Source organism: Montipora capricornis, chromosome 4, assembly GCF_036669925.1.
Source record: "Montipora capricornis isolate CH-2021 chromosome 4, ASM3666992v2, whole genome shotgun sequence".
Lineage (NCBI taxonomy): Eukaryota > Metazoa > Cnidaria > Anthozoa > Scleractinia > Acroporidae > Montipora > Montipora capricornis.
The window spans coordinates 55,098,228-55,108,227 of record NC_090886.1 but is presented as its reverse complement, the minus strand read 5'-3'; the positions used below and the strand labels follow the sequence as shown (position 1 = coordinate 55,108,227).

The 10,000-nt window shown below is 41.6% G+C and overlaps 2 protein-coding genes across 3 annotated transcripts in view; one reads left to right on the top strand and one right to left on the bottom strand.

Moving 5' to 3' along the window:
* Positions 1-6,825, top strand: part of LOC138047549 (aflatoxin B1 aldehyde reductase member 4-like) — a 24,168-nt gene extending 17,343 nt beyond the window's left edge. For both annotated transcript variants that reach the window (XM_068894448.1, XM_068894447.1), the window contains exons 10-12: positions 2,393-2,493; positions 4,456-4,691; positions 6,098-6,825. In XM_068894448.1, coding sequence (XP_068750549.1) covers positions 2,393-2,493; positions 4,456-4,691; positions 6,098-6,165 — 405 coding nt within the window. In that variant the 3' untranslated portion in view covers positions 6,166-6,825. The remainder of the gene's footprint in view (positions 1-2,392; positions 2,494-4,455; positions 4,692-6,097) is intronic.
* A 2,080-nt stretch (positions 6,826-8,905) lies between these two features.
* LOC138044919 (protein O-linked-mannose beta-1,2-N-acetylglucosaminyltransferase 1-like) overlaps positions 8,906-10,000 on the bottom strand; it is a 19,973-nt gene continuing 18,878 nt past the window's right edge. The window contains exon 4 of the mRNA XM_068891301.1: positions 8,906-9,465. Coding sequence (XP_068747402.1) covers positions 9,156-9,465 — 310 coding nt within the window. The 3' untranslated portion in view covers positions 8,906-9,155. The remainder of the gene's footprint in view (positions 9,466-10,000) is intronic.

Genomic DNA, 10,000 nt, shown 5'->3' with positions numbered 1-10,000 from the left:
TGTGGACATAGAGCGGAGTAGTTGCAGGCTTCGAATATGGCTTGTACTTCTCAGTGGTTAAGTCTAATGTTACGTCAAGGAAATTTACAACCTTTTTGTTGGCCTCAACAGTAATGCGTAGGTTGTTTTTGGCGAACACTTTGCATATTTCTTTTTTGATTTTTTCGATTTTTTGTGGGGTTTGGTCGATTACTGCTAAGCCGTCATCTCTGTAAAGCCCAATTTCCATGCCGTGAGAATTGCACAATAAAGAACATCCCTGTAAAGCCCAATTTCCATGCCGTTACAACTTGCACAATAAAGAACATCCCTGAAGCAATTAACAAAAGATTATCTGAAATCTCATCAGACGAGGAAGCCTTCAAAGAGGCAGCACCGCCCTACCAAGAAGCGTTGCAGAAAAGCGGTTATTCACACACCCTCAAATTCACCCCACCAGAGCAGTCACCAGAATCCACCACTCACAAGAGAAAGAGGCAAAGAAACATAATTTGGTTCAACCCACCATTTAGTAAAAATGTTCAAACCAATATAGGAAGAGAATTTCGAAATTTGATCGAGAGGTGCTTCCCACCGAACCATAAATTAAGAAAACTGTTTAACAAAAACAATCTTAAGCTAAGTTATAGTTGTTCACCAAACATAAAACAGATCATCGATGGACACAACAAAACCATCCTAAGCCAGAACACGTCACCCCCACAACAAACACCCACCAAACTCTGCAACTGCAGAGCACCAGACAAATGCCCTTTGAAAGGACAATGCTTAGTCAAGGAAGTAGTGTATCAAGCCACCATCACGACCGCCGAAAGCACAGAGACGTACGTCGGCCTCACCGCCACTGAGTTCAAGACGAGGTGGCGAAATCACCAAATGTCATTCAAAAACGAAAGTAAAAAGAATGACACCGAACTGAGCAAACATCTATGGCAGCTAAAAGATCAAAAGAAAGACTTCGCAATCTCCTGAAAAATTCTAGCCAAGGCCAAATCTTATAGCAACCTTACTAAACGATGTAATCTATGTAGTATCGAGAAATTCTATATTGTATATAAACCGGACATGGCAACTCTCAACAAACGTAATGAGCTCGTATCGACTTGCAGGCACAAGCGAAATTTTATCCTTAGGTTCAATCGCATCCTCAACAACCAATCATAAATTTACAAATGCTTTTTTACTATTGTTTTTCAAGTTTGAATCTTGTAACGATCACGCTACTGATGTATATAAACCCCAGCGATGCTACAGTGTACATGGAATTTAACTGATGAGTGGCCCAACTCCTTGTTGGTCTACGAAACAGACCTGTATTAAAGTCCATATGAAACTATATTGAGTAGAAAAACATTGTTATATATATATATATATTTTCTGCAACTTATATATATATATAATGATTCACATTGTACAAACGAGGAACGTAAAAGCGGAGTACAACGCGGAAACAATCAAAAGATGAGGATTTTGTGAAATGTGATGAAAGGTTGAACAGATGGTAAAAATGCGTCGTCACGTCCCCGAGTCTCCACGGCCCACGTCCCTATGTCCCCGAGTCCCCGAGTCCCCTGTCCCCGCGTCCCCGTCCCACTTTTCGACACAGCCCAAATACTTAGTACTGCGAGTGTATTTGAACTGCACGAGATTAGAACCATTACCTTCAAGCGCAATGAACGCAACTAGGAGGACAGTAGCGAAAAGAAAGCTTGAAAAAATCCATTTTGCTTGAAAATTGAAACTTTGCTTGAAATTTTCAGGCTGCTTTTGGAGATGTCCGTCTCTAAAAATTGATTTTATGTTGTTGTGTTGCGAACCGATCGTTCGCACTACGTGTTTGTTCGATTTCAAAAATAAACTCCAAACCTTAAATCCGTTCAACCGAAGGACTACAAGAAATGGGGTTATTCAAAGAAACGACTCCAGTGATTTGTGAGAAATAGCGTGGAAAGAAATGTACATGTAAATATGATATCAATCACAAATAAATTTGAAGCGCACGGGGTGTTTCAACCATAAATTCTACCGTACTCATTCTGTGAAGGGCCGCAAACGTCTAAGCGAAAGCATTAAATTTATACGCACCAGTTTCTCTTTTAAAAGAATTTAACTCAGCGATTTTACATGTAAATGCTTCACACACGAAGGGTGTCTCGAAAACTAAGACCTAATACCTAAGACACGAACCCAACGTCTTGCATTTTTCTCAGGTTCTAAAGTGTACTTCCAGAATCTGGAAGTCCGTTGTGATTGGTCTACGTAAATTCCGGCTCGTTTTAGCAGACGCTCGTGGGAGAGGAACGCGGGACAAATTCCTAAGAGAGTCTGCGTGGGAGGCTATAAGCAGCCCACTCTGTGTGTACATATACCAACTGACTTTTGTTCTTGGAAGCTCGCAGGTGGACTGCTGACAGGGAAGCATCGCTTTGAAGATAGAGAGAGCAGCACCATTCAGTATGGCCGTTATGCGGGGGCAGGATCATGGGTTGATGTGTATGTTGTGCTCAGTTCTCGCAATTTACTGCATGCTAATTTTTAAGAGATCATCTTAGTAGACCAGACAGGGCCTCGTCTACTTAGGTTATCATGATCTAAAATTAGATGATCTCAAATGGGTACTCGTCGAAGAGGGTGAAATTGTGGATATAGAAAATCGCCTTTTTTCCTCTTTTGGGGTTTAAATGAAAGGTATCCCCATATTTCGTTCTCAATCCAATTTTCCCCCATAATTTATGCAGCCGAACCACTTGCACAAGACGATTGAGAGATTTATCATAGCTTTTACGTGAAACGGCGAACAGCAGGCTGCTGACGCTTGTCGTAAAACCATGAAGGGTCAGTTTTGTTATTCTGACTTCTCTCACGATTTTGCGAATCTTTGGCGAATTTGCGCAGTAACTGGATGAATGGAGAATAGAAAATTTTTAGTGATGTTGAATAGTTGTATGAAATGTTCATTTATATGAACTGCGGGGACTGAAATATATGAGAGATGTAGATCATGGGAGTTAAGCAACAACTTAATTAAGCAGTTGAGACAAATCTTTGCCCCCGTGGGGGGAGGGGCACTTCGCATATGAAGGTTTGGGGATAGATTAGTATAGGCTAAAACAGTGGATAGCGTTGAACGCGCTCGCCGATTGGCTACTCAAACTCCAGATATCCTTTGCTATTCACCTCTGAGCAACTCGCGCGGAATTTTGCGGCAGAAAATGTTGTAATCTTTGCAGGATTAAACCAGTTAAAATCATCTTGTGTTATATTATCTGACTGTTTTAGTATGTACTAAAACAGCTATTTACCGAAGTGGAAGTGGCTAGTGGTGGATATTTAACTCGCCGCTTCGCGACTCGGTAAATATCCACCACAAGCCACATCCACTTCGGTCAATAGTTGCTTTAAATATAATGGAACGTTTATATATTTGAACTGCGGAGCCATTAAAATAGAACACAATCTATGTGTTCTGGGTTCGAACCCCATTCAGGCTTATTTTTTATTAATTAAGGCTTAACTGGAAAATAGGAAAAAAATGAGAAACTGGTAAACGCAAAAAAAAAAAAAGCAAAAATCAAGCAATTTTCTTTGATTTTGGGCAAAGTGCAGACTTCAACCGGACGTTTGCCATAAACGCAATTGCGAAAACTCTCTGTTTCTTCTCTTCCCACACACACACACAGTCAGCGTTTTCGACAGTTTTGTAAAGTAGCGGACATATTTCTAAAAGCACCGTTCGTGACATTTTTGGCGCCGGCAAGGCGCGTTGCGAGTGCCGAAGGTGCGACTACCTTGGGGAAATTTTTAAAATAGCTGTTTCCAGTGTTTCTGGAACCCAAGACTCAGTTTGCCAGGCAAGGCTAGAGTTCACTCAAATTCTCTTTAAAAGTAAGTAAAAACAATAATAATAAAATAATAAAACAAACCACTCAAATATTGGCATCAAAGTACTGGATATGGAATGGGAAATCACCGGACGAAACGTCCGGCCTCAAACGAAGACCCTGGTCACTGTCAGACGTTGTACATGGATGTAGAAGTGCGGTCGTTTCACCCTATAGCGTAATTGCTCGAAGCCAATTCGCCCGAACTGAAAACCTGTTCTCTCGAAATGAAAGGGCATTCGCCCAAATTAAAAAGGTGTTCGCCGGGATTGTTCTTGAAGATGATTTAGTAGATGGTTGTCTGTTTTCGTATGCGGAAAAATTAAAACTTTTGTTGTTCTTTGTTCTGTTGAACATCAAACACATATTATGTGTCACGTATTCTAAGCAAAATAGTTTTAAATTCAGTGAAAAGTTGCGTTGGTCTTAATATGATGCGGATTAACTTCAAACTTTTGTTTTCTGTTAGTATAGTTGTTCCGTATCGAGCGTACTGGTTTTCAGTTCGGGCGAAACTTCCTGCTTCCGCGATGTAGCTTCTACTGATTTTGTGCATTTTGCTTGTACTATACAGGTATCTGAAACGTTATTGGAAGAAGCATCTGTTTAATTCAATAGACAAGTTAAGGGTTACTCTAGATAGTACTTATGGTGTTGGGAAAGTGTCGTTAATTGACGCTTCCTTGAGGTGGATGTATCATCATTCCAAAATGGACGGCGCAAATGGAGATGCTGTCATTATTGGCGCGTCGTCGGTCAAACACTTGAAGGAGAACCTTGAGAGTACCAAACATGGTCCTTTGCATCAAGGTTAGATTGTATTCAAAAATATTATTCCCTTCCTGCTCTGGAATCATAGTTTTAAAAAACTAGTTTCCTCAGAGCACAATAAGTAATGGTTGATGGAGCAACGATGGCACAGTCGGTTAGTGCGCGGCCTTGGTGCAAGAGGTCCTGAGTTCGATTCCCGGATCTCGCGTCCTTGTTTCGACTTCTTTCCTTTCCGTGTAGCTAAGTAGCTTTAAATATCCGTAGAAACGGAGCACTGATGCAGAGGGGGGAGTAAAATGAGCGCACCGTCGACCTCAGGTTTGTCAGTTGAACAACTCAAGTGAAGCTATGATCCTCGCATTTGTGAACGCAATTTTTGCAATTGCGAGGAGAAGCCTGAAAATTTCAGCACTTCAACGGGGTTTGAACCCGTGACCTCGTGGTACGCTCTAACCAGCTGAGCTATGAACCCACTGACGTTGGGTGCTGGTCATTTGTGGGTTCTGACCTTGTACTTTTCTTTCGGGTAAGGGAAAAAGAGAAACCCTGGAAACGATGTCGGCATCACGGTTGATCCTTGTCGTACAGCCTGTTATAGGTATACCGCGCACCGGTGGCTCAGTTGGTTGAGCACCCGCTGTCACGCGGGAGGTCGTGAGTTCAACTCCGGCCGGACCAACACTCAGGGTCTTTAAATAACTAAAGGGAAAGTGCTGCCTTTGTAATTACATCTGCAAATGGTTAGACTCTCTAGTATTCTCGGATAAGGACGATACACCTTAGGGCCCGTATTACAACACTTCAATGTAAACGTAAAAGAACCCGCACACTTGTCACAAAGAGTAGGGCATGTAGTTCCCGGTGTTGTGGTCTGTCTTCTGGTTGGGAGGGTAAAAGGGCGCATTTAATTTGGAGCCTCGCTCTGTTGTGCGACCCCCACCACAGACTGTTTCTCTGTTGTGGTGAAAGTGATTAAATAAAAGGTAAACCGTGTGTTTGATTTCTGTTGGAGTTTCCAAAGTGAAAATAGTGCTATTTTCAGGAGATTGAGTTAGCCACTAAGAGATACTAGTGCATTTTGGAAATTTAACTTTCAGTTACTGCACTAGCTAGTACCTGTTTGGCAAGTGATACTTAAAGGAAAGGAAAGGAAAGGAACTTTATTTAAGTGTCTAGTCGTTCTAGCACTGGAGCACTTATAGGGGACACTGCAAACTGAAATTAACATTTAACACAAACCAAATGTTGGTTTTTGAGGAGAGGGGAAAACCAGAGTACCTGGAGGAAAACCTCTCGGTGCAGAGTAGAAAACCAACAGACTCAACCCACATATGACGCCGAGTCTGGGAATCGAACCCGGGCCACATTGGTGGGATGCGAGTGCTCTCACCACTGCACCATCCCTGCACCAATACTTAACCAACTTCATTCCATATTTTCTGCAGATGTTGTCGAAGTATTTGACGAAGCCTGGAGTGAAATACAAGGCGACTGTCCTTTGTATTTTCGTTGAACGGACGGGCATTGAAGTCACAGTGGGTGTACCTTGTCACCGACTCTCAACGTACTACTTTCCTACCAAAGTTTTTTCGTGAACTGACGTAGTGTAAACAGAGTGAATCGCAGCGAAACCGGGAATAGTGGACTTAACGAAAATGACGAAGCCCTTGGCGAACTTTTTCTATCATAACTGGAAGGAAGATTCCCAAGCTTTTTGGCTGAAATTGTTCCCATTTCCTTGATCACTGCAGCTAATCATCTCACCCCAGTGCTGACGAGACCAGTGATGTGATCTGCACGAGGCCTCGCATTTGTGGCAAATTGCAACCGTCAAATTGAAATTTCTTGTTTGCTCTAGGTCGATGAGAAAGTATTTTAGCACATTTCTTAGTGTTAAGCTAGAGTTAGAGGTTTCACATTTTATGACAGGTAGAAGCGTGTCGTTTCTCTTGTCTCTCTGTTCGCCGGCCTGAATTGGCTGGATAAAAAGGTATTTGGAACTTTTGTGAATGGATCTCAAGCTATTGCATAGGAAAGAAGCTTGGCCTTTTGGAATGTTTATTGGTTGGCCTAGTTATATCATATATAGTTTTATCCGTCATGTGCTTTTTTCATAGTCAGCTATAGTAATGAAAATCAGGAGAATCAAGAATAAATTGTCACGCATACCGTATATTTGGACGGTGTACATGTTGTCGGTCAAATCCGTTCTCAGGTTGAATCGCCTCTCTCTTGTCACACATAGTTGGTATGTTAAAAAGTTTTGAGGCTTTTCTGCAAGATAGGTCACCGGAAAAGCGCCAGAGGTCTGCTGGTGCTTATATGCGTAGTGCTTGCTTTGCAGACGTTCCAACTGCTCGGAGAGATACTACGGTAAAGCAGTAAACTGTATGAAAAACTGGACACGCTTCCATCGTTCAATGGGCGCTACTTCTTACACTCGATCTCGTAAAAAACGTAAAGAACGAAGCATCTACAATCCTGGTCAAAAGACTTTGGAAAACTTGTCAAATTTGGGAGAAAAGTACAGAATTTACTGCACATTCTTCCATCGTATCAGCAACGCGTGTTCTTCTTTTGCTTCCTTTTTATCGCCCCCTCTCCCTTCTCCTTCCCCCAAGGCAATGTTAAAACATTCGATAGATCGATGAACTAATGTTGATTTCGGAGACCGTGATAAATCCACATCGAAATGGGGGAGGGGGTGGGGCGGGTAACGGGAAAAGCGGGAATTGCCCCAACAGTTTTGACCAGGATTGTAGACGTGCGGATATAACTTAGACGTCCCGTAGCCAAGGTCAGTTTGAGGGTAAAAATAGCTTCAAAAGCTTCGAATGGCGGAGGATGTACATTAAGTTGGTCAATTTGATCACTAGCTAATAGCTTTGGAGGTATTTGGTCATCCTCCAGGCTCGGTAAAAGGAAAAAGAAACAACTTTGATAGCGTCTCCATCTTCACGTGCCCTTATAAACTCTCGTCGCTTTTTCGCTCGACCTCGACAGACTTCCGCTGGCTTTTACGAGAATTGTTCACTAGTAGCTTTCGACTTTGTTCTTCATTTTTTAAAAAACAAGAAGCGAACCACGAAAAATCTTCAGTCAAGAGTCAAACGTCGCACGGTCGAAATATTTTGGGGGTCTGGCGCCAAGAACGTCAAAATTAAACGTGACTTGATCTTTGACGTAACCGTCAAAAGTGTTTCAAGAATGGTTATTTAATTTCTACAGCCGAAGATGAAGAAAGCTTTTGGGGGCTCAGGGAAATTTTGTGCTTTTCATGAAATGAAAGGATTGAGTCACCGTCACGTATATCTCAGTCGGCAAATCACGCTTTCACGAGCCCATGAGTAGGAGCTCGCCTTTCCCATACAAGTCCTATGAGTCAACCTTTGCCCGTATCTTTCTATTTTTAGAACGCCACAAGTTCTTCGGTTTTGCACGCACTGTTTAGAATGGCCAATCAGAATAACGTTATTGTCAAACCAAGACAAATGTCTAAAACAATGTAAGCAAATTGTGCAAATTAATGTAAATTGATATAAAGGTTGACTCAAGGATATAGTCTGTATAGAGGCTCCGGGTGATGGGCTCCTGACGCTTTACGTGCATTCACGAACCGCGCTGTTCTTTATTGATTTCAGCCCTTGTCACGCGTCACGCACAAATAGCTTTGCTACCCTCGTCGGGAAAAAGGATATTCAAAAAATAATGGGGTTTTGGTAAAACGGGCGTCGTATAATAGCAAAAACTCTTCTTCAAATATAAAATGATGGGTCGACGCAAACAAAAGCATTTCCAGATCTAGTGGCTTGACGTATCGTTACCATAAATAAAACAGGCGAAAAACTTTTCTGTTTACATTTTTTTGCTGACAACATCCGCAATAGTTTAGCTTGACGCATAAAATTATTGATTGCGTGACGTCTCTAATTATGACCTTTTTGGCTTTGATATCTAGCGAAATAATTAGCCATCAAAATCTGAGAAATTCTTGGGTGGCAAAAGCGCTAATGAGCCCATACATTCTTAGTAATATTTCGAATTTTTAAAGCTTTCTTACTCATAGATTAGGGAGCTTTAGATCCACGACTACGACGTCAACTAAAACGTCGCTTAGAATTTCGAAACTTCAACGTCACTATTTCAGTTTCTTCAAGTTCTTAAAACTAGCAGAAGTATTAAATGAATCAGTAGGAGCGGTGTAGAAGCGAGCAGAGAAAATTCAAATTCGCCCTTGTTTGTTCACGTTTCTCGTAAAACTTGAAATTTGATTTGAATACCACTACTTACACTTTTGATTTTGCATTTTTTGTTCTTTTTTTAAATTTAAATCGACACGACAAAAATGCGACGTGTAAACTGGGTCTAAATTAGTGAACATTTCGACCGCCACGCCCTCACTTATGGTGCGTTTCCGAAATGCTTTTAACCTGTTCTTCCTTGGTCTGATTGGCTCGGCTTCAACGCATTATCTCAATTATTTAACGCTATTATAGAATTATCCTATTGCTTTCGACCTTTTGGAATATAAATTGGTAAAACGTCTATCGGTTTGTAGGAACAATATTCCGAAAATGGACATCCAATGTCGAGAATGTGATTTTTCTTGAGCCAAAATCTCCACATGCCTTTGTGAAATCCTCTTGCATCCAAATCCCACATGTGCAGACATGATGCTATATTCAGCCAAGTCTCATAGTCGTGACTTTTCTCCATTCTGATATAAAATACAAAGGTTTTGCCTTCTGTGCCGGGAGCGAAGTCTTCTGGGTTCGCACACGGTGTTTTGTGGTGATCCAAAGTTTCAGCTTTGCTGTAATAAATGCGATAAATTATTAGCACCAAAGAAAATTCAAGACACAGAGAGCCATTTTCGATAATATATTGCTTTCCTTTTAACCCCAAATTCCGGTAATTTCGGTTGACACATCAAATGGAACGGACCATTTCGGTTTTGTCCGACCGGAATATTCTGGACCACCTTTGAAAGGGGTCTACTTTGACCAATCGGATCGATCGGACCGAAATTTTACCTTTCCATTTGACAAATTTGGTGTTCTCAGAACCGCTCTTCTGTACCCTTCTTGGTTTTGACGTTTGTTATGTTTGTATTTGGCGCGAATCAAACGCGCGGTGACTTGGATCGCGTCTGTACAACCGGCATGTACCGTTCCATTGAATACAGAATTTCCGAGATTTAAAATTTGTTGAATGGAAAGCACCCATTGAGTGTCGTTAGTGTCGTTAAGCCAAAACCAATTCTGATCAATAACAAGACATGCGGACAATTCATCAGCCAATGTAAAGTCCAACTAAATACGTGTAGCCGTCGCGAAACGTGTGAGCCA